The 27,275-nt window shown below is 44.4% G+C and overlaps 1 protein-coding gene across 7 annotated transcripts in view; it reads left to right on the top strand.

Moving 5' to 3' along the window:
- The window catches only part of CAMK2G (calcium/calmodulin dependent protein kinase II gamma), a 115,134-nt gene that overhangs the window by 26,423 nt on the left and 61,436 nt on the right, over nt 1-27,275 (top strand). For all 7 annotated transcript variants that reach the window (XM_056494351.1, XM_056494344.1, XM_056494343.1 and 4 more), the window contains exon 3: nt 26,319-26,378. In XM_056494351.1, coding sequence (XP_056350326.1) covers nt 26,319-26,378 — 60 coding nt within the window. The remainder of the gene's footprint in view (nt 1-26,318; nt 26,379-27,275) is intronic.

A 27,275-nucleotide genomic window follows, 5' to 3' on the forward strand; every position in this document is an offset into this window, starting at 1 on the left:
TGAAACACCTTCCTCCCACACCTGCCTGGGCAATTTGGTAGCTGCTTTCCCCAGACATGTCTTCACTTTATTTGTTCCTGTGGAGCCAATCTTTGATTTTTCTCTTATGCAGAATTAATTAATGTATAGGCTGTAAAAAAGAAGAGCGTCTCACATAAGCAGTCACTGATGTGCTTTTCTGGATAAGCTGCTGTCCCCTTGAAACTTTCATTTCTTTTAGTTGCAGAATCAAGTGTCCTATTTCTCTGATACTTGAATAATTCTTGATGTGTGGCTCCATTCTGATCTTGTAGGGCAAACTGGGAAGCTTTAGCTGTCTCCAGTTTTAACTTTGGATACTGTAAATGCCTCGGTGCTCTGGCGGTTTCCTGACAGAGAGAGAGAGAGAATTGCTCTATGTGCTTATAGACGGAGGAGGAGATGCTGCTCCTTGCAAGTTCTCCAGTATATTGGATGAATGAGAGGGAGCTAAGTGCAGATTTAGGAGTTAGTACACTCTAGTTTTGGCCATTCTTGTTAAAGAGCAGGAGGCAACCTGGGGGATATCAGGCAGTGTCTGTTCTCATGGGAGAGGTCCTTGGTTCTGGCTGTAAGCAGCCAACTGCATGACTGCATCTTGGGAAATCGCTGTGTTTCACTGACTGCTGAGCAGCCCATCTCTGAGCACTGCTGTCTCAGTAGCAATGTCCCATTTGCCTTGGTACAATGCAGATCGCATGTGATATCTTGGTATTCTATGGTTGGTGTTTTATTTCTTTCTTTTAGGCGCAGGATCTGACTCCTTGCAAATTTCAAACAAATTGCTGTATTCCCACGCTACTTTTTTGATCTCCAGAACTGAGTATTTTTCTTCACTAGGTGATGAGGGGATGGTAAAGATAGATATTCCCTATGTACTTATAAAAATTATGGCCTCTTTATAAGTGCCAGAAGTTATGAAGGGAGAATATTAGGGGAGCTCTGAACAGTTTTCTCTTACAATGGATCAGAAACTAGGGGTAATTCAGTCAGAAAACTAGAGCACCTTATGGTCTGATATGAACTGTATGTGAGCAGTATCTTGGAGTGTCACAGCACAGGGTAGTTGAGTTGTCCTCCGTAGCAACATGAGCAGTTTCAGCCAGCATGAGCTCTGCTGCAGGTGAAAGGGGCAGCTTTTCTTCTTGCACTAGCACAAATTCTTTATGTAGGTGTGTGGTGAACCAGGTTAAGGATGGATCAGTTCAGTTATCCAGTTCAGTGCGCTGCTGCACAAGTGCTTGTGTCAGCATCAGAAGTAAAGAGGATACAGGGCCATTAGCAAGAGGCAGGGGAAGGATGTGACTGCAGTGACTGCCAGCTTTGCAGCAAGGGGATCTCCTGTACCTGCTGTTGGACAAATCTGCACTGCAATGCCAGTGCCAGAAGAGTGCTGTCTTTTTTTCCTAGAGATACTAAAAAAAAATCTGGCTCTGTCTTAACTGTGGCCTTTCAGGAGAGGAAGTCAAGGTACTACATCAGTGCTGTAGTGGGATGTTAACTTCTAAGCTGTGCCACTGAGCCCCTCAATTCCGGGAGCTTATCTAAGGAATCAGAGGTGCTGTTACATTTCTGTGCAACTGAATTGCTAAAATACTAATCTAATGGGTATATGGGTTTTTTTTTTGGAGGAAGCGTGAGGTTCTTTAGGCTAAACACTGTCTTGCTGTGGTGCTGGCTTTACTGATGTGCACTAGCCTTTGCTGAAGGAACTCTTCTAATGCAACATCCTGGAATTGCATGCCTATAAAAATTATTTACTGGTAGACATGATCCAGACAAAAAGGAAGACCAGCAGTGGTTAGTATCATCTCTAGCAGGGAATTTTAATGTTCTGGAAGTGTAGTCTTGATGGGGTTTTCTATCCACTCAAGCCTCCATGTCAGGTGCTGAATCCAAAATTTGGGTCTGAGATTGGTCTGTTTATCTATTTAAAGCTACAGCATAGTTGAAGAGAGTGTCCTACAGTCTTAAGATCTCCTGAATGAGTGGAGATCTCTGTAGTGTCTCCTTTGTCTCTGTGGGAAGTCATTTCATAGAGTTCAGGAGCCAGGCTCCAGGAGTGGGAGCGGTTATCTGTGTGATCCCTCACAGTGTCATTGCCCACACGGTGAGTCACTGGTAATGCCTGAGTTCTTATTTTTAGTCCTGTTGCTGCCATCGTGCTGAAACCATTGGCCGGTAAGAGACTTAGGCAAGGAGATAAACATGTTAATCTCCCTAGACCTTCCCCCCTCAGCTGCTGCCTCTCTGCTTTTGTGCATCTCAAGATGTAGCCTTGCCTGGACCATTGGGCAGAATGATGTCCTGTGTACCCTGGTGAGATGTCACTCAAGCATTTTCACAATTAAGTGCTGGAGTGGGAGGAATGCCTTCCATGCATGTGGGTTTGCATGTGCAGGCAGGGCAGTGTGCTTTGTCAGCGAGCAAAGCCAGCTGGGCAGGCTGGCACTGCTCACCCAAGCACCTTTGCCACCAGGGCTTTCCTCGGGTCCTGTCATCCCAGCAAGTGCCTTTCCTCAGTTCCCTCGGAAGAGTTCTGACACAGACAGGATTCTTTTGTATAAGCTTGCTGTAACAATTAAGCAAGTCTGTCCCTTTTGGTGAATTGTTAGTGTCCTGTTGAATTCTTAGGTGAGGACACTGGTTTCTCTGATATATAATTTTACTTTAATAACTGTTTTTTGCATTTTTTCTTAGGCTTCTTATTTTACTTGCTTTGTTGACATGGCAAGATAGAGGATATGGGTGTACTAGTGAGTGCTTCTTTGTCCAATAGTGGGCTAGTAGTGATGCAGACTGAATAAAGTGTTTTCTTCTGCGCTGTCCTTCTTGTGCTCTCTTTCCTAGATACTTCTGATCCTGCAAAATTAACTAGTTTTCAGATCCCTAGGGTTCCAGCTAGTTGTTTTCTGTGGTAATTTTGTTAGCATGTGTCTCCAACTTCGGGGACTCTTAAACAGATTTAGACTGTGTGAATGTTAAGGGAAGAAAGGTGTGTGTTCAGCTGTTCTGCAGTTAATTTTCTTAAATTATGTATTTTGAGGGTTTTGCTTGATGAAGAGAAGTGAAGGAAATACAATCAGCTGGTGGAGACTTGCTTTTGTTCCAGCAATAACCTGAGCCCTCGTGGACCTCATTGCTCAGAAGTCCCAAAACACACATCCATAGCTAGTAGCACTGTGTGTTTATGGGTGATCTGCTTCTCAGTTTCTTCGGCTCAGTGGCCTTGGGTAGCCAGCTGTAGCTCGTAATTTGAGTATGGTTCAGGCTCCTGAGCTCCTGGCAGTGTGCTGGTGGTACAACACGCACATGCTTAACTGGGGTGGAGTTCAGTCCTGTTGATAATGGCTCAGTTGGTGTCATTCTTCTGACCTTCCTGGTCCAAAGCCTCTTTCAGTTCTGTACCCTCATTTTCATTCCTGTCCATGTGCCTTTGAGGGTGGCCCAATCTTTTTAAAATTCAGAATGATAATTTTGAAAACCTTTTTTCTTTCTGATGCCTACCTTTTATAGAAAAGGAGTGAAGTGCTGGATAATTGAGGCCTGGCCTCCTTTTTGTTTGTTTGTTTGAACACTGTTCTGACTGTCAGACCTGGGAAAACTTTAACTCAACCTAGGAATAGCACACTCAAGTATAGAGTTGAGCCATAAATTGAACACAGTAACTACCAGTACTGCCCCATCCTGCTGGGTGATGTGATGTAAAAAAGCGAGTGAAGGGAGTGGTCACAGTTTTGAATGAGGAAGCAGTGCTGCCAGCATGCTGAGGTGGGGGACCAGTCCTGTGTGTGACTGAACTCACCTGCAGCTTCTCTGGAGGCTGCTCATTGCACTGTAAATGAAATTGACTGTGGACAGTGGAGTTGTGAGAGAGGAAGTGTAATCACTTCACCCACATGTGCTGTGAGTTCCTGGAGCTGGTCTTCACTTGTCTCTCCCTTTTGATGTGTTTTTCTGTTATTACTATTATTTATTTATATCATTATTATTATTGCGAAATTTTGTTTCTGGATGTGTTCAGTATTTGAAAGTGAAAATGCACAGGACTGGGCAAGCAAAGCATAATTAGTAATATCTCACCGTGTCTGTATTCTCTCTTTCTCTCTGTTTCTCCCTCTCTCCACTCCTTTTACTGTGCTACTCCTAGTCTAAACACAAGTGCTAAGCATCTGAAGCTGATGAAGGGAGAGCTGAGTCTCTGCTCATGGTATAGCAGAAGGTGTGATTGCAGCATGAAGGACATAGTTCACTAACTTCATTCTTAGTGGTGTAGAGATAATAGCATTGAAGTCCCAGAGATGTGGGTTTCAGTGGAGGCTAGCAGCTTAGGCACATATATAAGTCCCCAGCAGGCCTGTACAATTTGTGTTCAAGTCTGTGAATCCCACTATTACTGCTCCTGCTAGTGAGGCGTAGTGCTAACATGGTTATGTCTGTTCATGCTGCAATTAAACCTTTGATTGTGGAGTAGACATCTCCATAAAGATTTGAGCTCTTTTACAAGGACAGAAGGTGCCCAGCAGGAAAAATATCAGAAGCTGGGTGTCTGTCTCCTGCTCATGAGTGCCAGTTCCAGAGGATATTGTTATGCAGTTTGTTTTTCACTTCAGTTTTACACCTTCTCGCTCTCTCTGCTGCTGTACTTTTAAAGTGAAGGTCTCGGCTTCTCAGAGGACAGCTGCTTATGATATCTCCTTGCATAGGATCTTATTCACTGAAGCCCAGCCTCCTGGAACTTTTCCGCTCTCTAACCCCATGGAGTAAAATCTGTGTGATCACTGGAGTCCTTATAGGCAACAGCTTGTCTACAATCCTGGATTCATCACCTTCAGATCCAAGAGATGGCTGATTTCTGTCCCCTTAGTTGAGGTGAGGCAACAGATGGATGGAAGATGCTTCAAGAGCCATCCGTCTGTCCATTCATGGCAGAGTAGCAAAGACAGGGCTCTAGGAAGCCAAAGGATTTTGATAGCCTGTGTCTGTGCTAGCTGTGGTGTTTTAAGAGTGCTGGTGTTTTTAATGTCCTGGAGGTCATGAAAGTTAGTACTTTGTCTGTAGTGTGCATGAAGAATTACCATGAATCTCATGGCTTATGAAATGTAAAAAAGGGATCTAAAAACTAGTAACGTGACCACAAAGCCTAGTAACCTCTGTGTGCTGTAATGTACCTTTCTTTGCTCTTCCACACACGTGTCCTACCAAATGAAAATGCAGCCATGGGAACTATTAGCTATGTTGATGTCTGAGTTTCAGCAGTGGGATTGTTGGGTCTCAGGGATTGTCTCAGGGATTTTGCTTCGAAGAGGCCTTGGTTTTTGTTGTTTCTTTGGGTTTTTTTTTCCCTCCCCACAAAGCTCCAGAGAAAACTGTGTTCTTGGAAAGGTGACTCAACTCTGCCCATGGATATGTTAGCCCTGCAACTCACCAGGGTAGATGCCTCGGGCACTGCAGAAAATAGGGGAGAACTGTGGGGATGGCAAGGCTGAGACCAAGATTACCTGATTCTTGAAATCAAAATAAGAGATACCTGCTGCTTCCCTGCATGTCTGGGTGATCTGTCAAATCTGGTGACAGGGTCTGAGAATTTCATTTTTCTGGTGCTTGGCTCTTGACACAAAGTTCACCAGCAATATTGACAGTGATCACTGCAGTCATGGCCATGCAGAAATTACCCTCTTGTCCCTGCCACCTGGTCCTGTGTCTGCTATATGCTTCCTCCAGTTTGCCAAGCAATTTTTAGAATCTTTCCTCCTGTTCGCTTGGAATCTCTCCAGCTGTAGATCTATCAAGATCCTGTTCTGAATCAAGGATGTTTCCCCACTCTAGATACCACCATGGTTTTATGGGTTTATTAGTGATTTAGGCTCTGTGAAGGAGGAAGTGGACAGTGAAGGTCGTTTATCATTGCTGCATGGGATGAACTTTCCTGTGCCTGTGTGTTCAAGTAATCACTGTGAAAATCCTTGGTGACCTATTCTTCAGAACTTGTACAGCCTCTTTTTCTGGATTAGACAGAGACTCACCCAGAAGAAGGAAACAGCTTGCATGCAAACTAATGGCTCAGCCACCTTTTGTTACTCCTTTACAGTAGCCTCAGCTCCATTTGAGTGGCTGCTTCTGCTGGGCATTGAAGTGAATCCTGTCCCTCATGGTGCAGTTCCCTCCCCCACTTACTCTTCCCCAGGCAGACATCCCCAGATGCTCTACTCTGGCCATGCCATGGACTGCCTCTCTGAGCATTCAGTTTTTCAGTTACAACTCTGGATACACTGCCTGTGTTGTCCTTCTTTGTTGTGCTTTACAACTAGTGCTGTGCTCTGAGCCTCACTCAGTTGTACAGATGCAGGGAGTTCCTGTCTCTGTTCCTGTGAAGCTCTGTAGCAGGAGATGAGAATTATCATCCAGCTTCTGAATGAGGGTACAGCCAGAAGGGAATTAGCCTCTGACGTATGGTGGAAGGGACAGTGAACGCACAACATCACTGATGGCATGTGGGCATAGGTTAAGAAGGTCAGGATAGCAAAGCAACATCTGCGTAATCCCTTTGCTATTTTGTGTGAAGATGAATGAGTGGCTGGGCAGGGGAAAGAGACAGCAAAATCACTGTTAGCAGGGCAGACTAGAGTGTGGTTACAGGTCTGATTTTTGTGGGGTTTTGTTTTGTTTTTAATAGGAATGAACAGATTTTTAGTATAGCAGCAGTAAAACATGCACAGAGCTGGCAGTCCTCTTCTCAGGAATTTGAGAACTTCCTAGAATTGCTCACATGAACTGTGGAGGCAGATTCCCCACAGCTCAGAAGCTCTTGAACAGTTGATAACAGCTCAGCATTTGAAGGACAGCATGCTTACTCTGTGACTACTCTTCCATTCCTCAGCCTGCCTGACCCTCCAGCCCTCTGGAATGCAAACCTCTCTGTAGGTGCTGGTGAAAGCACAGCAGCAGCATTTCCTTGGTGTTCCCTTCATACTGAGTCCTTGCTCCTTGCTGCACCTTCCCTGTTGGCTGTAGCCAACACAGAGCAAGGAGGTATGCAGTAAGAGATGATTCCAGTCTGACTGCTGGGGATGAGGTGTGCTCAGAAAGCTGGAGTGGGTACAGAAGCCATGCAGAAGTACAGTGTAGTCCCAACACTTCAAACTGTCCTGGCTAGGGGAGAGTCTCTGTGAATTTTGGGCTTTCTGCAGCATGCTGCAACTTTAGGGAGGAAAAGAGGAGTGGCTGTCTTTTCAAAACCTCTGAACTGCTTGCCTTGCACTCTTTCTTTGTGGATGAGCTTTCATGAGAATAGTGACAGCTACTAGAGAAGCTGCAGCCTCAGGATTTTCCTGCGTCTTCCTCTCACCAGAGCTGTTTTGATGTGTTTAATAGAGCGAGCCTTGAGACAGTGTGGGCCAGTGCCAATTGGAAGGATCCATTTTCCAGCTGCATCTTCCTGGGTGGTGTCTGCCAGAGAGCAGAAGGCTGTACCTAGATGGAGGGATATGGAGACTTGTGTATTATGAGGACTTTCTGGAAGGAAATGTGCAGCAGCTGCACTTTGGGGCATGGAGGCCTTGTCTCCCATGGAAGCCAGGAAGATAGAGCCCTCCTCAGCTTCCTCTGGAAAGAAAAAAAAACCGTGGATGACTAATGCACTTTTTGTAAATACAACTTATCCTATCAGTCCTATCAGTGACTAATGAAGGCTTTTTTCTCCCTTTCCCTCCTGTCTCACTAATATAAATGCAGTTGCTCAGAGCTCTCTTTACTCTTGTTTTATGTTACTCTTATCAGTGGTGTAGCAGGTGATGCAGGTCTTTTACAAAAGGCAGCTTATTGCCCCTTTTTCTCATGTGAAACTTAATTCTAGATGGTAATTTGTGTATTCATTTTTTATGAGGGTCATGGTGCACTCCTGAAGTGATTTGCTGTTCCATATGCTGATCTTTGTTTCTCATATTGGAACCTGTGTCATGTCTACAATGCAGCAAACCCTTGCTTTAATTTTTTTGGTTAGGCGTGTGGCAACATGCAGTTAGTCCTGTACATTTGGACTGTGCTCAGACACTTGCTCCTGATTGCACACCTAATCCTTGTGAAGGGGGCATTCTGTTTTTTTCCTGGCATTCTACTAACAGGCAGCTGCCAGCCTGCAGGTTAGGAAGCCTGAGGGCTTGCTAAAAGCTCTTGGAGAAAGCTCACTGTGCTAGTGCCATGCTGTCTGGCCCTCACAGATACACACAATATGCTAACAAGCTACCTTAAAGAACCTGAAACAATATTCACCAAGACGTCTGTGGAGATTAAACTCATGTGGTAAGTGCACTGTTAAAAAGAAGGACTTGTAATTCAATAGAAAGCATAGTTTTAGGTGGAAAGGGTATATCAAATAGAAAAATTGCCTACAGAAGTTCTCTGAACTTGGTAAGACCATGTGCCTTTTGAGGAGGCTGTCAAGTACACCTTCCTTCCTGCTCTGTGCAAACCAGCCTGTGTAACATTCCTCTGGCAGTTATATGTTATTAGAGCAGTAATTTACATGTCACTGCAATGTTACAAAGGAGAATTTTGCAGAATTTTTTTTTTTTTTTTTTGGTCCTTTGTCAGGCAGGATCATGCCTCATTTTCTTTTCTCTCTGTTTTACTTTGCAGCTCCCATCCTGCCCTTCCCTCTGCCAAATCATGGCTTGTTCTCTTTGGTTTCTCTCTCTGCCTGTCCTGGTGTGACACCAAGGTTTCACTGCAGCCTTTCCCCACCCCCTCTTTATATCCAGCTTATAACTGACCTTAGCTGCTCCTCCTGTGGCAGTGTAGCTGTTTGCTCTTGCCTACGCTTGTACTCACAGGTCTCTGGGGTGCTTGTAGAAGTGAATCATAGAATCACCAAATATCCTGAGCTGGAATGGGCCCACAAGGATCATGGAAGTCCAGCTCCTGGCACTGAACAGGACCATCCCCAGGAGTCTCACCAGGTGCCTGAGAGCATTGTCCAAACATTCCTTGAACTCTGTCAAGCTGATGTGGTGCCTGGTGCCCCCCAGGACACCAGTGGCCCTCTTGGCTGCCAGGGCACTGCTGGCTCACGTTCAGCTTGCCAAGGACCATAGACCCTCAGGTCCCTTTCTGCAGGACTGCTCTCCAGCATCTCATTACCCAGTCTCTACACACAAGTGGAGATAGCCAAGTGTTATGGTCCTGTCTGACTTTTAGAGGTCACCATCAGTGGCCCTCAGCTGTCTTTTGGGTACCTTCTAAATTAAGATTTACGTGAAGTTACTTGCTGACTTTACTCTAAAGAGACAAAGTATGCATTTTCTCCTATAGGCCTTTTGAGTTTGTTTATATTTCAAAACAAAAAATGGTTTTATTTATAAGCACAACTCTGTTGGTTAAAATGTGAAGTAAGGAAATAGTCCACAATTAAGGTGAGATAGAAGGAATATAAGAGGGGAAACTTGGACTTCAAAAGCAAGAAATCTGTGCTGGAATCACACGTTAAATCAAACTCTGGTCACAAAATGGAAACAAATTTGCCATTTAAAAGGTAGCATAATTGCTGATAGCAGCAAAATGTTTCTCCTAAAAGTGTTTCTTTCTCTAAAGAAGATAGACCCCTGGTCTATCCCAGGCAGGTTCCAATCGTAGTGACTTTCTCCTCCCACAGACCTTTTGACTCTGAGTTCTTGGTCTCCTTGACAGCTCAGTGAGCAGTCTCTTACCCTAGGCTTCAGAGTTAGGCTAACTTAAATATGACAAAGTGTGATTGATTGCACAAGCAGGACCTGAGCCAGTTGATACAAGTCTGCCTCTATCACAGATGTATAAGCAGTAGGGCACATGATGTATGTTCAGTGCTCGGGATCCAAGTGCTTAGGGAAGTTAAGCAGAGATTACTTTGGAGTGGTATTGGATGGACCAAGCTGACCAGTAGAAGAAAATAAACAAGTCTTCCTGGGTCTCCAAGTCCGCTGGTTGATTTGTCCATTGCTGTATTTTTGCATGATCTCAGTATAAAGGGAAGATACTTTCCTCTGCCACTCCATAGTTCATTTAGTGCCTGGACCATTTTCTTCTGAAGCAGGGATTTGCTATTTTAGGATACCTTTGCTAGAGCTGGGTGGAAGACAAACTTTTTAAGGCAGGACATCTTTTTCTGGAAACTTTAGAAGCCTCATGAATACATAATTTTCTTGGGCTAGCCTGTTTTTTGGCACATCAGCGTTGCTAGCCAGATGTTTTCTTGGAACAAGCAGCAGCATTGGATGCTTCAGGAGAATCAGTGTGCTGGAGTACCCAGCTGGAGACTGGACAGAGTGCTTGTGACTAGTGTAAGTCAGTTTGTCTTAGGGTATGATAGGCAGCACTGCATGTCTTCACCACTCCGGTTTCATTCCTTCTCTTGCTGTTTCTCAGTGTGCACTGTGTTGGTCTGAAGGTAGAAATGGTAATCTCTTTCCTCTTCACTTTTTAGTAATGCAGTAAAGGAGCTCAGATATGCTTGTTTTAGCTGCAGTTTCATTAGAGAAACCAGCAATGAAAAATGAATCAAATCTTACAAGCAATTCCATCTGCATAGGGAGCTGTATAATGACTGCACAAGCAGTTTAATCTGTTGACCTTTTTTATTTAGTTATATCACTGACCCTTTATGAAGCTATTGCATGTACATGTACTTAGTAGGATTTGTTGTTAGCAAGCTCTGGGTTGAGGCGGGTGTCCTGTGCAGCACCTTACTTGCTGCTTTGTGCTGCTCTCTCTTCTTCATATATTCCTTGCTTTTAACCACATGTGGCAACACTGTAATCCTCCCATCATGTGTTAAAAGTTACAGGCTAGGAAGTTTTACAGGTGCACCTAAAATGATTGGGTTTTTTTGTGGTAGTGGGAAAATCGCTGTAAGATATATCTTCAGGCCAGAGGCAAAGATGGATTAGGTGAAGGATAAGCTGTTCTTTTATTTCTTTGGATTTTCTGAAATACTTACGATAATGACTTGGAAGAGACACACCAGTGCAATCTTGGTTAGTTTTAACTGTGAGCACAACTGTGTTTTGCCCAGAATTCCATTTGTTTTGTAATTTCACAACTAAGAATAATGAGGGAAGTTTTCAGAACTGTGTGACATAGAAAGTAGAATTTAGAAAACTGCAAAATGTTGCATCACTAATCTGAAACTTGGAGTCTGTGGCCTGACCTTTTCTTCTTGGTATGAGTATCAGCTAGCCAGCTTCTGTTTCTGAAATCCTTAGCATCCAGTGTGTACACCAGTGTTGTAGATGCAGCTAATTGAGACTCTTTTCCTTCAAGGTTCTTTTCCTTTTCTTGCCCTGTTCCTTCTGGTGTCTCTGTACACCTGGGAAACCAGGGTAAAGAAATGTCACATTCTCAGCAGGTGAGGACAGTTAAAACTTTAATAGCTCTTCCACAGGGGTTGCATTGGGCACAGGACTTAGTTAAACTTCTTAATTCTTGAAACAGTGGATGACTTGACTGCAGGATTGGCAGCTGTGATGCCTCTGTATTGAGGCTTTGCCTTATGGAGTGTCTGTTTTAGACCAGTTCCTTGTCTTTTGTGCATCTGTAATGGAGATGTTACATGTGATGTAGACTTGATATGATTTGCTCTTAATTCTGATGCATTTTATGCTTTGGGTAATCATCCTAAACTTCTGCTTCAAGGTAAGGCCGTTCTTGTTGCTCACATGGTACAGGTGAGCAGCCTGCACTGTAAACAAACAATGCCAGTGCAGGGACTCAGTGCAGCTTCCTATACATGTCTTTATTACTATTTTTATTATCTGCTTTCCACTTTTTTCAGTGTTCTCCTTGTCTAAATGGGCAAGTTTTATAATGCACCCTCACCTGCCTGATATCTCAGCCCTTGATGGACAATTTGTGAAAGCAGGAGCAAGTGCAAGAAGAGACATAAAAGTTGATCATAGCCAAATGGGAACTCTGAGCCCTAATGGTGATTGTGACTACCTCTCTTGCTTTGTCACACAAAGATGGTGTTGTTCAGTGCAGGCTTTGTGCCCACCAGGAGATGAGCAGCGGGGATGCTGTGGGCTTAAGAGCTGGTTTGCAGCACCCATCATGGACTGGCAGCAGCATTTATCTAGGCCAGCAGGGATGCAGGGAGTGAGTGACTCACTCGAGGATTCATGCGCGCTTTCCCCCTCTCCTCCCCCCCCAGCGCAGCTGTGGCTTGGTCATCAGCCATTTGGGAACTAGCAGCTTTATTTGGTTGCTGTTTGCAGTGGGCAGTTTCTGTTAGGTTGTTAATTTTATCAACTGCTTTCAAAGCTAACTGACTTCAGAGAAGACTTAAAATTGCCTTTGCTGCGCTCTTCTCCTTCGCTGCTCATAGGGCTGTCACCCAAACATCTGATCTGACAGCGAACTTGGCTGAGGAGGTGAGAACAAGCAAATGGGCTGGAGGCAGAAACTTCCTAAGCTGATCCACCAACAGCATGGTCACTGTTTTGGATGGTGGCTGTTGTGGTTAGGCTGGCTGCCCTCTCGGAGCACCTCCTTGGCCGTGAGAACTGGAGGGTCTTGTGGCTTTGCTCCAGCTGAACAGAGAAACATGTTTCAGTGTGTGGTAGAGGAGCGAATATGGGTACAGTGTGAAGAGCAGGAAATTGTTTAAATAACTGTAAAATTAAAAATTGATTAGTTTGTGATGATAACAGTTGCTAAAGTAATAAGAAGTTGCCAGAGTTACTTTCTGTTGAGCTGTGGGTGACATGGTCAGTAAGGCTGCTGAGGGTTATGGCTCATGAAGGAGAGCAACCTGCCCTGGGCAGTCACCGTGCTGCCCTTTGCTCTATTCACCAAGGCAAACAAGTCTCATCTCTGAGCTGGGCTCTCTCATCTCACATGATCCCATTTTCCTTATGCTGCCCCTTTTGGTGGGTTTTCTGTCCTTCCCATGCTCTGTACATGTGGCTTTGTCTTCCCTCTGGTCACTTCTTTAGTTGTCTTTGTCTCCTGTCTCTCTTCCTGTCTACAAGTCCTGTTAATGTTTTTCTTTTAGAAGCACATTTTATGCTTCCATTTCCCAGGACCTGGAGGACACGCTTTCTAGGCCTTCCTGCCCGCTGGCTGCTGTCACTTTAGATCCTGGCTGTGTTAGATGTAAGCAGCTTGGGAGACTTGCTGTCCCTAAGTCCTGAACAAGTGTTTCTTGCTCTGCCACTGCTCCCATCCTCTGCTGGGTCACAGAACCCAGGAACCACTTTTTCTGCAGAGACCAGTCCTACAGCACTGGGGAATAGTTGGTTAGTTATTTTAGGTAATGGGCCATACTGCTTTTTTCCATGTTCCTCAGCTGTCTGTGAGCTTGTGAGCTATGTGTTCCTGTGCTGGGGTTGCAGCAGTATCTTCACAGCATACACCTGTAGTTGTCTTCTGCCTGCTGTGCTGAAGGACTGTGCTGTTTGGATACACTGCTTGACAGAAGAAGTGAAGAAAAGGAGCGAGGCTTAGGAGGGGCAGGGATCACCTTTGCTAGCATTCCTCTTGAAATGAAGATAGCAGTTTTAGTGATAGGATGAGCAAGGTCCCAAGTCTTATTTTGCTAGACCAGCTGTCCAGGTAAAGATAGCAGAAAAAAGTAAGCATAAGGATACATTTTTTTACTGTGCTGTCTTCTGTGAATGGTGCCTGTTCAGAAGCTTCTGCCAGACAGTGCTGCAGTCTGCAGCCCACCTTTGTGCTCCACGGAGCTCATATTGGACTGTAAAGGCTCCTCGGGCACTGGCCATAGGTGAGACCATGCTCTGCTGTCCTTTTTGCATTTCAAATTCAACCTCTTTGTTGAAATAACATTTGTGGAGCAGAAGTGTTCCTTATAGGTCAAAGCTGAGGCTGCCTGATGGGTAGTGTGGAGAAGTTTTTTCTGCCACATTTTCTTCTCACTTATGTGTTCTGTAGACAGAGGAGGGTTTAGTCTTCAGACATGTTGGCTTGACATCTTAACCATCACCTCATTAAAACTGAATCTCAGCAGAGAAAGTTCCTTGTAGCCATCAGTGTTAGTGCTTTAATAACAGTTTCACTGCATGTTTTTTCTCCATCTGACACACCACCCTTTCCCCTCTCATTTTTTGCCTTAGATAGGCAGCAATTTACAGAACTGTGTGCTTTGAGATGAGGGCTACAGTTTCAGCCCCTCATCTTCACTCTTTGTGGCGGGATGGACCTCATCAATGAGAATGTTCTGGGTATGTTGTCTGTTAATCAGCAAATCTGACCATCTCTTGAGATTCATGGCTGGATATGGTGCTGTGCAATTCAATGCCAAAATGTACCACATAATTTAGATCCAAATCACAGCAGAAGACTTGATGGGGGGGAGCTGTAGATGACCTTATATTAGTGTTATAGTAATGTAGCAGCATTAAATGCCTCCAGGCAAACAAGACCTAAACTGATCTAGCCAGGAGCATTAAATATTGATCAAAACAAGAAATAAACTTAGACAGAGAATAAATCAAAACTGTAGCATAACAGCTGCTTTTTTGGAAAAATGTGCAAGTCAGGTGCCTCATTCCCTGAGAATCTGAAAGTAAGTATGGTAATGGAACAGAGTGACCACTTTAAAGCTGTTGTATGCACTAGACTATCCAAATCTGGAGCTTTCATGTGAAGGAAGCTATTTTCAGGCTGTGCTCTTGTCAAGTGCAATGCAGTCTTTGTTGGGTGGCAGTTCCCAAAGAGACTAAATGTGGCTTTTTTTAAAAAGAAAAATTTTTTCCAATTCTGAACACCAGACCTCATAATAAAAATTCCTTATGTCCTAGCATGCCGTTGCAGTTGGATTTTATGCTTCCCAGAGTGAGCCATGATGAGGTATCACAGCAGTACTAATGCTGCCCCTATCAATTTTTGCTTTGAGTATTCAAAATCCATTGGATTTGAGCTGCATTGTTTCTATCTTCGTTTCTCTTTCTGCAGAGGGATGAAAAACAGAGTAGTGAAAGGCTCAGATTCCAGAGATCTGAGTTTGTTCACAGACGTGTGACTGACGTGTTCTCTGGTTTCAGTACCTCTACTTTTCTTCTCAGCTCTTTAAAGGTAGGGAAAGAAACCTTGTGCTTCAAGGGTTTTCTGGCCTTATAGTAAATGTTTGTTAGACAGCTAGAGATTCTCCAAAAAAAGGATACTGTGCAAGTTGTTGTTCATTTATGAGCATCTCTGCTTGTGCTGTATAGGTCTAGGGACAATTCAAGAGAGGTCTCCGAAGGGCACCTAGGGAAATACATCATTGTACAGCTCTGTGTGAGCTAAGAGATGCTGCCATGCATATTATCCTGTCCATCTCCTTGCAGAAAGCATATTTAAAATTTAGAATGCGTATTTTTTTTAAAAGTCACTTGTACCCTCCCCATGTCTCTGCGAGAGCATGTTGGGATGCTCTTTATTTAAGCATGCATCCTACAGCCAGCGTCTTGGATCTGAAACATGCCCATTCAACTTTCTAACCAAAATATTGTGGTGTGTTGTGTAAGTTAGCAGTGATACTGCAGCTTCCTGCCTCAGCATCTCCAAACCTACATCTTCTCCCTTTCTCTGTGTGGGAGCCATAGCCGTTGTAGGAGAGATGAGCCTCTTGAATGTATGCCTTCAGGGATCCACTGGAATGCAAAGCTGGTGTCCCACCTCTTTTTGGACTTGATGCTTGGCTGTAGGTATGTGAGTTGCCAGATTCTCCTGTTGTGCATTTACTCTGCACCTCTGCTGTCAGAGTATCTGGGGGAAGGGGCTGTGCTCAAGGAGGGGTGTGGGTGGAGGATCTGATCTGCTCTTGGTCTCAGTGAAGTTTCTGGTAAGCTGAAACAAAAAATACATCAGCTCCCTTCCCCCATACACCGAAGTGTTTCTTGGCTCTGCACCCAAACTAGCAGCTGAGCACGTGATTTACTTGTAAAATGCAGTTTAAAAAAAAAATGGTGCCCTTGCAGATGGAAAACTAGGGATGGGAGAACTGGACTGGGGCTGCCCTGTATGCAGCTGGGGCTGTCTCAGAGGGAAGGGGATGTCTCCATTCTGAGCTGCTGAAACTGGGTGGATGTGGGGCTCCAGAGGAAGCGCAGGCTGCGGAGGCAAAATGGAGAACACGCTGAGCCACAGCCTCAGCGGGGGAAGGAGGTGGGTGTGCTGCTTGTGGGGCAGGGACAAGTAGAGGGAGGGCTCTGTTACACCTGGTCTAGGGGGCTGTGCTTTGGGAGCTGGGCTACACAGGTACTCTCTGAGCTGAAGGTCTTCTGGCAAGATACACGGTCTGAAATGACCGTGACAGAGTTGCAGTCACGTTTGTTCCAGTTTGGTGCAAGAAAGGGGAAGTTGTTTCACCATTCACAGCTGAGGAGCTAAGCATCTTCTCTTCTGAAAACTTCATTCATTTTGCTAGTTGTGTTTGCTCCCCACAGTTCTTCTTTTCTCTGGGATGTAGGCTTTCCAAAGCTTTTTAAATTACACTAAGCTAATATGCCCAAGAAGAACTAAAATAAGCTGTTACACTCAGCACACGCTCAGTTGGAACCTTCAAGCATATGCCCTTAGTGTGCCAGGCTGGTCAGCAGGGCAATCACACCAATCTTAGGGGATGTGCAATTGCACCACATCTCTTCCTGTGTCAGGGCTCTGATGGGTGCACTAATGCCTCTAGGGCACAGCAGAAAAAGGAATTCATGCCCTCTGCTGTGCTTCTGTCAGTCTGACAGCATTTGTGTTGGTGATCTCCATTGTTTCAGATTAGGAGGAAGGTGGCTGCATTTTTGTTCTTGTCAGATGGAGGATGCATTCCTTCAGAGGGGAGCTACAATCTGCTGCTGCAGGAATGGTTGTCAGTACCTTCCACTGCTGCACTGATTTTGCTTGTGTTCCATCCCACCCCAAGCGAGGAAGAAGTTTGTAAAGCAAGAAATGGCATTCTTTGCAGTAGCCAGTGAAGCAGGTGCAGTTGATGAATGATGGGTAATTTTAATGGTCAGTCTGTGGAATTCTTAATTATTGCAGCAGACTCTATGTACCAACTTTGTGGCTGCTTTGCAGGCAGCCTCTGAGGTGAAACATTTCCTTCCCAACCATTCACCACAAAACCTGGGAGAGTATTTCCTTCTATTACTAGTCTCCATCATGGTGGCATGAAATAAACTGATGGTTACCAGGGAAAAAGAGGGGGAATGAAATTCAAGTCAGAGGCTCTTGGAAATTCTTTATTGGTTTTTAGCAACTAAAGTAAATATTTGATGGGAAAGACAGATTATAGTAAGGCAGAATAAAGCAGAGTTGGCACAGGCCTTGTATATCCCACTGGCGGCATGGGAAAGATGACTAGGGAGATGGAGAGATGTTTATCTTGCCAGCAAGAGGGACTGATATGCCCTGAGAAATGTGGACCACAAACAGGACTCACACATGAGATGGCACGTATTTCATATTGGGTTTTATTGAAGATTCTAACTGGAGCCTCAGTGGTGCTTCATCCTCTGTCAGCTGTTCTGTAGGCAGCTATCCTTCACTCTCCTAATGCAGTCATGCTGCTGGCTCTTTAACACCAGGGCTTCTACCTTAGTCCACTGGGCTCTGCCTGGCTCCTTGCACTTTGCTGAGTTAGACTGGGAACAGTAAAGCTTTTGAAACAGCCTGAAGAGCAGGGGCTGCAGCAGCTTGTGGCTCATGGGGAGGGGGCAGTGTATGTTGTGGAGGGATGTCTCATGAAGAGGTTTACAAAATGCTTCTCTGAGTGCTGTAGCAAGGCCAGATTCTGAGTTCATATCAAGTTTGAAGCCAAGGACTGTCTGTAGTGGATGGTCAGGGTGCTTGCTCCTTCCCCTTCCTGAATGCCCATGCAGTTGTATTTCATGTTGGTTTGCAGTGCTGGCTTTGGTCAAACTGTGGGATCTTCCACAGGCAAGAACCTGAGGAAATGGGTACCATTCTCTCTGAGATGGTGAAAACACACAATGTGTCTTTATCTGTGCCTTTGTAGGCAAAGAATGGCGTGTTAGGCTTGAGCATGCTTAGTCTGCTCACATCATCAATTGTGACAGAGATCACTCTCACCTATAGCAGTGAGCCTGTGCTGATTCACTGATTTGACCTCCTTTGACTCGAAGTTCCTGGAAAGCTGCAGGTGGCTGTGAGAGTCCAAGCTCCCCACTTCCTCTTAATGTGCACATCAGTGTGCTGCTGGTTTGCTTTAGAAGGTGTACAGTAGGTAATACTCAGGGTATGTGTTCCTGTTGAAAACAAGTGGATAGGAATTCTCTTTCCCTTACTAGGTCCACCTGCTGGATAATTCAAAGAAAAATTCTGGACAGGTTGTTAGCTGATAAACTGAAAAATATACATGTGAATAGAAAAGCCAGCTTTGAGTGACACCAAATGTAGAAAGTGCAATGTCAAAGGTGCACACTATGATTTTTTTTTTTAAAAAAAAGATTCCTCTCTTCTAGGTATTTTTGATAGCTTTTTTGCTTTTGCCACTGTTGTATACATATTAATATCTACCTTCAGTTAGATTATCTTTGCAAGGTAAGTACAAGGTAATGAAATGCAGAAAAAGAGAATAAATTGCCTTGGCCCACTCTTCAGGGTGCTCATTTGAGATACAAATAGAATTACTTAAAGCACCTTGACTTCTACTCTGTGGTGTTCAAAGTCTAATTTCTGCGTTAGTTGAACAGAAAAGTGGAGACTGTACTAAGTTTATATAGGTTGTTCCTTTTAATTTGTTTGTTTTGGTTTTCCAGTTCGGTAATGCCAGTGGGTTCAGAGATACTAGTGTGTGTAAACAGCTTGTGACCAACTATGTGGACTTTAGGTTGCCTTTAAGATCTGTGAGTATATGGACTGTTAGGGGTCATATTACACTTTTACTCCTGGAGTTGTTTGTTTCTGGGAAGATGTGAGAGCACGGGAAAAGGCTGTTACAAGGTGCTAATGTTAGTGTTTTGCTGGAGGAAAGGCTTTCAGAAAATATGTTTGCCAGCATTTGTTGAAAGAAATCTTATATTTGTTTATTGTGTCATGTTAGCACTTGAACCTCCTCCTTCTGTCTGTAGCTGAAGGCAAGTGATGAGGATTTTGCCACTGTCTTGTTTCCCTAGCTTTCACTGGCTGAGAAAAGTGGAGCTTGGCTCTTTCATCTTCACATGCTGTCTCCAGACATGTCTTCCCCTCAGTGACTTTGTGACTCTTGCACAGCTGCTGCAGCAGAGATTCTGGGGGTGCTTTTTGGGTGTGAGAGCCCCTCCACCCTCGCACTTGGGACATCGTGGCACCGGGATCATTCTGCACTGAGAGGCTGGAAAACAGACTGGCTTTCAGAAATGTCACCTGAAATGGCTATGCTGCTAACATATTTATTAATTTTAGTTGGCCTTTGAAATGGCAATGTAGAAACACTGAAATGGAAATGAGGGAGGGTAGAAGGGGTCATTATATGCTTATTTTCTTTGCATTTTTCCTTAGGCATCTGCTCTTAGCTCTTGTCAGAAAGGATATACTGAATCAGTGGGGGCCTCTGGTCATTCCTAAGGCCTGGGATGATTTTTTATGTTTGTTTCTACTAATTCTGCAGATGGGGAAGTGGTGTCAGTCTGACACTTGCTGGTATCTCTGTTTAAAGTGGTGGTGTAATATGGCATACTGTCCTCTGCTACTCTGTTACAAATGCTGAGACATCTCAGTTGTTCTGTAGTACAGTCTTGCTGGAGAAAATAAGAGAATATGGTGAAAAGTCTGTATCTTGAAGTGCAGGATGAGAGAATTAACTGTCTTTTGCTGGAGTGTTTCAAAGAGGAAGTTTAAATTTCAACAAGCATGAAGGAACCTGAAGGTTCAGACTAGTCTCACACTACAAAATGCATTTGATGTAAATTCGATTTCTGTCTTGAAGCAACTCAAATGGTATCTTAGCAGCTGGCACCAATTGACTATCTCCCGGAATTGGCATGATGACAGCAATCAAACTGAATTTATTGCTTAGAGTTTGATTCTTCTTCCGGACTCTTCCCCTTCTCAGAAATGTAATCTAGAATGTGTTCCCACAGGAATGATAGTTGCAAGCCTCCTTTAACAGCAAGGACAGAGCACGGTCCTAATGCAGGATGAAGATGTGATACTGCAGTGTTGAGCAGCCAGATTGTATATTCCAGTTGAAAATAGGAAGATTATGTAAAGGGGGGAGCACTGGTTTTTACTTCATGACATAGATTCTTATCACAGAGCTGATTCACACCTAAGTGTTAGTTTTCTTGATGCTTCTTTTTACTGCTTTAGGAAAGAATCTGCCTTTTCACTGAAGTAGCTAAAATTTAGGCTGCTAAAAGTTACTACCTCTGGTCCTTTTTCTTTTTCTTTTCTTAAGGCAGGTGTACTAAATAAAGAGGGAGCTTTAGCCACAAGACCTCAGTATAACTGCAGTTTGGTAAAGTAAGCCAGTAAATGCTGCAGTAGATGTAGTCCTTTGCACAGGGAACAATTTTGAAACAGTTTCTAATGTTTGTAGAAGAAAGTATGTTAGAATTAAGTTTTTACGCCTTGCTTTCTGAAAGGTGTGAAATTAATCACTTTTACTGATCTATGTCTAAACCAATAATTGTTTTAACCAGTATTTCAATTAGTTTTTAATTCTGATTTCTACTTCCTCATGCCAGTAGAGGGAATAACCTGAAATAAGCGTGCTTTTGCTCACATTTATTCCTAAAGCAATAAATTCCAGTGTTCCTTGGGCAGGTGGAGGGAATGGGATTCATGATGGGCACTTCTCTTTCAACCTCCCTGGCCAGTGATCCTTTGTGGAGCTTGTGGCTAAGCTGGGGCTGGAGAGCATGTTCAAATGGCAGCTGCCCACAGCTGATACAGAGCCCCTCTGTGCACCTCTTGGGGCGTCACAGCTCTGTCTGAAGCTGGGAGGATCTCGTGCAGTGCTGCCAGTGCAGAGTGGCAGTGTTGGCACCTGACACCAACCAGCTTCTCCTGCTCTCTGGCTCGGGTTTGGCCCTCACCCCACCTGCTTGGGACTGGTCTCCTTTTTGGGTTTGTGGTGGGTGTTCTCCAGGCTCTGCCTCTCACAAGCATGCACAGCTCCATGCAGTCAGGTCTCCCTGTGCTTCCCTGGCAGCCCCTTCTCACACAGCTTCTTAACAGGATGATTAGGCACAGTGAACTTTTCCTGAGTCTTTCTTGTTGTTGTTATGTAAATGTTCTCACTTGACAGCTCTAGACTACTGGGATTTATAGATATTCTCTACCCTGTCTGTGTCTGAAAATGTTCTCCAGGTCTTGCGTACCCTTGGAGGATAAAGACCTGGTGAGGATGAACTTCTTGCAAAGCAGCCATGTGTGTAGTGGCTAGAGTAGTAAACTGGGAGCTATTTCCCTGGAGAAAAATTGAGCCCAGAAATTTGGTCTCATGTTATTCTTCCATCTCTGCCACCACATCCTTATTTCAGGATATCAGACAGAACTGGTCAGATAATAAAATTATTTTCTTAGCAAAGAGTAAGAAATATGCATCAGTATAAAACCAGTTATATTCCACACTCGGCTGGAGATTGACAGGTGTTTGTGAAGTAATCTGCTTCTAGAATTTTATTTCTGTTGGGCATACCTTTCTTTAGCATCAAGTTATCCTGAGTATCTGTTGAAGTTTGATGCGTTGTGGAAAATCAGGACAAACTACGATGGTTTTGGTGTGCTGTCTCCTGTACTCAAGCAAGGTTGTTGTTTTAACCTTCCCAGTTAGAGTTCCTTACAGCAGTGACTTCACTGATAGTGCACAGCCGTTCCTGTCCATCCGTTGTGCATGAAGAGTCCTGCCTCAGTGAGGGGACTGCATGTTTGTGTAAAGTGGAGCAGTTCCATTTTTATAGGTCCTTAACTTTTACAAATTATGCTAGCACAGCCATTCTTGTTTTCTATTTAAGTAAATCCCTAGCCAAATCAAAACCCATCTCAGAGAAATCCCAGTTCTTTTAAAAGAAATTTTCTCTTCAGGTATGTTCTAAAGAAATTCAGCAGTAACGTCACTAGAATGACAGTGCTATGTTTCCAGAGCAATAAAGGTGTTAAAGGATACTTGGATTAAATGTCAGTTTACGTGCTGGATAGAGATACAAAAATTATATTGTATAAAGGGCTGATAAAGATAAATAGGTATTTACACTTTAGTTTGTATATTAAACATGAGTAAGTTTTCTCTTGTTTTTAAACACCATCTTCTTAAGCATTTATATTTTAAGTTTTGCTACAAAAGAGATACAATAGACTGGACTTTCCTGTCTGTGTAGATACTCACTGCTTCAGACTGCAGATAGAATAATTTCCCAAATAGCAAGATTCCTTTTTTTTTTGGCTGGAAAACAGTGAATGAATATTGGATGAGTATTTGTAATATCCTGTACTTAAGTTTTGAGCATCAGCTATTGTTCAGGGCTAGACAGCTCTGTAGCATAGCAGGAAAAGAGCTTAATGAAATCCAATATTTGGAAGCAGGAGGTAGATGAATTCAGACTTGGAACAGCAGTGCCGAATTTTAACAGGAAGGATAGCTAATATTTGGAGTAATTTCTGTGGGTGTATGACTTTATTTATCAGTTGAAGTCTTGAATGTGAACCCTTATGTTTTCAAAAGAATATACTTTGTTTTAGGCAAATTATGGAAATTGCTGGTTGAGTTTCACAGGTTTGTGAAAGGTGGGAAATAGACCAAATATCCCAGACCTAGAATCCTGTAAGGTAGGTCAGATGTGTTGTGCTCCTGTTAGCTATGAGGTGTAGTTCCACTGTGCATTAGGAATAAACATCTCCACTCCAAAATGACTTGCAGAAATAAGTTTTATCTTTAGGGCAGAGGGAGGAGAAATTATTTCTTTGCAAGCTCTTGGTAAGTAAGGGATCTTTTCATTGTTATTTTAATATCATTAAGATTGCTTTGCATTTTAAAGTTCAGAGAGACCCTGTATGGGAGAAGTGTTAAAGCCAATCCATTCATTGCTGTGTTGGACTCAAAAAAATTTGGATATTTTGTCTACTACTGGGCATAAAGCTTTGTTAGACCAGAGTAAAGTAGAAAATCGAGGTTCTGTTTTTATTTCTTATGCATTTAGGTGCTAGGTTTTTCCCCACAAGTACCAAATTTACTCTGTGAGTTGAATGTTTACATGGTGCCAAAGGCCACTGGGTGATGAAGACCTTTGGGGATGGGGTGGGGGAGCGATTATCAGGTCACTGTTTGGGCTGTGTGCTGGTGCTGCCTGGAACAGGACGAGTGATCCTGCAGGATCAGGAGCTGTGATCCTGCAGAAACAGGACTAGTGACCCTGCCGGATCGGGAGCTGTGACCCTGCCGGATCGGGAGCTGTGACCCTGCCGGATCGGGAGCTGTGACCCTGCCGGATCAGGAGCTGTGACCCTGCAGGATCAGGTGGTGTGACCCTGGAGGAGCAGGAGCTGTGATTCTACAGGAGCTGTGATTCTGCAGGAGCAGGAGCTGTGTGATCCTGTAGGATCAGGAGCTGTGACCCTGCAGGAGCAGGATCTGTAATTCTGCAGGAGCAGGAGCTGTGTGATCCTGTAGGATCAGGAGCTGTGACCCTGCAGGAGCAGGAGCTGTAATTCTGCAGGAGCAGGAGCTGTGTGATCCTGTAGGATCAGGAGCTGTGACCCTGCAGGAGCAGGAGCTGTGGTTCTGCAGGAGCTGTGATCCTATAGGACTCGCTGCAGGAAACCCGCCTAGCCTGACCTTTCGCTGCTCTCGGTTGTGGCGGCTGACTGCTGCGGGCTGCTGCTCCCAGGGCTGCAGTGTGCTTTTTCTCTGGGAGTTGTGCTTGAGTTGGCCTGTTTTGTTGCCCTGGAGACAGAAGAGTGTGGTATGCTTTCCCCCCGACCAGAAATAGTTTCCTGTACCTTGTGACCGGAGTGCTGTACTCCTCCTCTGGTCTCCAGCCAGGCTGTGTGGTGCTGGAGGGATGGGGTGTGGGGTGGTGACCTCTTGTCACAAGTTCTGGTGTGGCTGCTGCCCATGAACACTAGCTGCCCTGCCAGCTCCCCTCCCTCTGCACCGTGGTGTAGGATTTCAGGGGAGCAATTGCTCTTGATTTACATCTCCCATGGCATTTTGATGGTTATGTCATTTTGTTTGAGCCTTGCTCCTGTCAGCTGTCTGTCCTGACTGTCAGGACTTGGTAGCTGAGTAGCACGTGGTGAGCTCTTGCCTCTTCTTCCCCCTTTGCTCAGCTGTTTTTGCTGTCTGCTTCTCTGTGTCCTTGTACTTGGGAACAGATTCTCAGCAAGTATAGCTGTGCAAAAGGGCAATGTGATCCGGGTGGATGAAGGATCCCCTTCTGTAGGAGTTCAAGTAGAGCTGGGAGGGAAAGTGGGGAATTTGCAGGGCCAAAACATGCGAGCAGGCTGGGGATAGTTTATCTTAAACTCTTGTCCTCCTGTGAGAATCTGTCCTGAGTGCAGAACGTGCAGCACTGTCTGGTACTTTGCAACTGTGTTTTGCAAAACTTCATTTGTGAGAGATGCTCCTAAAAGGGAAGCAGAGACACCCCCACTCCTCCCAGCCAATGCAGGTGAGGAAGTGCTTGCACTGCACCAAGGCCTTGGGAGCATGGAAGCTCTCCAGGCTTTCTTGCTGCCTGGTATTTTATTGGAGAGTGGTTCTGGCTCAGAACTCTAAAATATATGTAACAACAACAATAATTTCCAGGACTGAGAAGGAAGGAGAGATGAAAGGAGTAATTTACCTTCCCCCATCCCTGAACAATAGCAGATGAGGATGTAAGCACATCTCAGCTCTATAAAGCATTAATTGGGACATTTTCTGTAGTTCAGCAGTGGAAGACAGGAATTGTGCAATGCCCTGAGCTTCTATTCCCAGCCTGGGAGAGAAAAGTGTTCTGTGCTGAGATTTGGCTCAGTCTCTGTCTTCTACTCATAGGGAAGAGAACAATTGCCAAAAGCCTCCTTTACAGAGAGAAGGGAAGATGATGCAGAGACCAAGGAGCTGAACAGGCAATTTCCAGGCAGAGTAGTGCAGTGCAGCTTTGTTGAAGTGGGTCTCTAGTGTGGTTCCTATAAATCAAAGGGTGCTGCATTCCTACCAGTGATCTGCTGGGTAGTCCAATCAGCCAAGGGTCCTGCTTACTTCTGTGAAGGTCTGTGTGTGACAGGGATGCAGAGTCACACCTGTGCTGATGATCTGCTGGAGAGGAAATGTCAAGAGTGGGCAGGGACTGCTACTTCCCATTGCTGTGTTCTTTAGATGGCTGGAATGAGAAGTCCAAGGACTGGATGTTCTTACTTGTCTTGTTCTAGGCATCTGCATCCACAGAAGTCTGGATTTTAGCAGCTGCCAGGGCTGCCTAAAGATTTTGTCTCCCTCAGTTCCTTTCAGTCAACCTATGCTTGTCCAGTGTGAACATTTCACAGGAGAAGATGGGGTTATTGTAGTGTAAATTCACTGCTGTAGTGAAAAGTGTCCATGGCTAAAAAGCCCCTTACTTCTTGGCTGAGAAAGGCAGAGTTGCTCTAACTCCTTCTCCTTTCCTTGTATTCACACATGGGAAGAAAAACCATTTTTTAGTCTCCTCGATATTTTTCTTTAATCCAGATGAATGTCGTGCTTGAACTGATGTTGCCTTTGGGCTGGAATAAGCATACTTAGCATTTGAGCAGAACTTCTTGCCTGGAGATTTCTAAGTGCGTGATCAGCATTTCACCAGCGAGTTTGTCCATGGGTACTGAAGTATGGTTACCTTTACAGTTCACTGAAGCTGGCAGAGTTCCCTACTTCATGTGATGGCTGAGCACTAGCAGGAGCTGTACATTTCTCCCTCCTCCACTGCCCTTCTTTCACGGTTTCTTTGGAGTGGAAGCAGTTCCTTTTCCCATTTCATGTGTGTTATTTTTTCTGGGACTTATCCTCCAACTCTCCAGCCTTGGAGAAAGGATACCTCGCAGAAGGGGTCTCACTGGAAGTGGCTTTGCTTATTTGAGAAGCTGATGGAAGAGCAGTGCCTTTCATTCTGCAGCTACTCACTTTGAATCAAAGGATGCAATACCAGTTTAGTGCTGGCTCTGTAGTGGGAGCAGCAGTGCTTGTGCAGCCTCAGCTGCAAAGTCCTCACCTGAAATGCCTGTGAAGTTTTGGGAGACCAAAACATGTTCCAGCAGTTCCCAGCCTATCTATCAGGATGTCTGCTGGGTCACTGTGTTCCTCTCTCTGTTGAGTATGAGCAAGAGCTTAATTCAGAGATGTGGTGCCTAACACCTTGTTTCTTATTCTTTTTCAGATCACCAGAAACTGGAACGTGAAGCTCGAATTTGCCGACTTCTAAAGCATCCAAATATTGGTAAACTTCCTTTGGTTCAGAGGGGTGGGGACAGGAGTAGGACTGTGTCTCAGCTAGCATGCTGTAAGAGAATAGATGTATTCTGAATGTTCACAACAGCTGATCAAAGTTGCCTGTTGAAATCACCTCAATAGTTTCTCTCTCTGACAAATTTTGCATTCAGCCATGTCCAATTCCTTAGCATCCCAGCCCGAAGAGTTCACCAAAGAGTGCCATGTTCTTGCCTGCTCACCCCTGCAGAGCTGTCCCTGCTTTTTGGGTGATGCATGGCTCTTGTCTGCTCATCTGACGTTCTGCAATGGGAGTGAGGTGTTGTGTTTGTTTTCCTCACATCCATCTTCTGTTTGTTCTCCTTGGCCTTTAGTGACATGTCTGTTTAAATGCTGTATTCAGAGACGTGCCCAAAGTTAAAAGGGGGTAGGCTAATACCTCAGCTTCTCTCATTGCAGTGGCCATTTACTCTGAGAAGACACCAAAACCAAATTGCCCATATTGAAGGAGGGGAAAAAAAAGAGTACTGGAGCAAAGGGAATGGTTTGTCTAAAAATACAGAGAAAGGAAAAATAGGGCACAACATTAAAAAAAAACCTACCTTATTTACTGAAATGTAGAGAGAGGGGATGGATTTTTGTCTAGTTCCAAAGCACCATGGAAGCTTGGACCATTAATAATCCCCTTTTTAGCTTTTTAAAATAAATAAAGCCTCTGGGATCCTAGCTACAATTTGATTTGAGCTAATTTATTTAAGAAAACATTAAGAAATACCAAACTGCCACTTTTAACCAAACCACAGTTAAATATCCATTCCTGGGCAGACTATGATGTATTACTTTGTATTACTTTTGCATAACTCAGTCAGCGGAGATAATACTTCAAGGCCATCTCTCTCGTCTTCTG

Source organism: Oenanthe melanoleuca, chromosome 6, assembly GCF_029582105.1.
Source record: "Oenanthe melanoleuca isolate GR-GAL-2019-014 chromosome 6, OMel1.0, whole genome shotgun sequence".
Taxonomy (NCBI): domain Eukaryota; kingdom Metazoa; phylum Chordata; class Aves; order Passeriformes; family Muscicapidae; genus Oenanthe; species Oenanthe melanoleuca.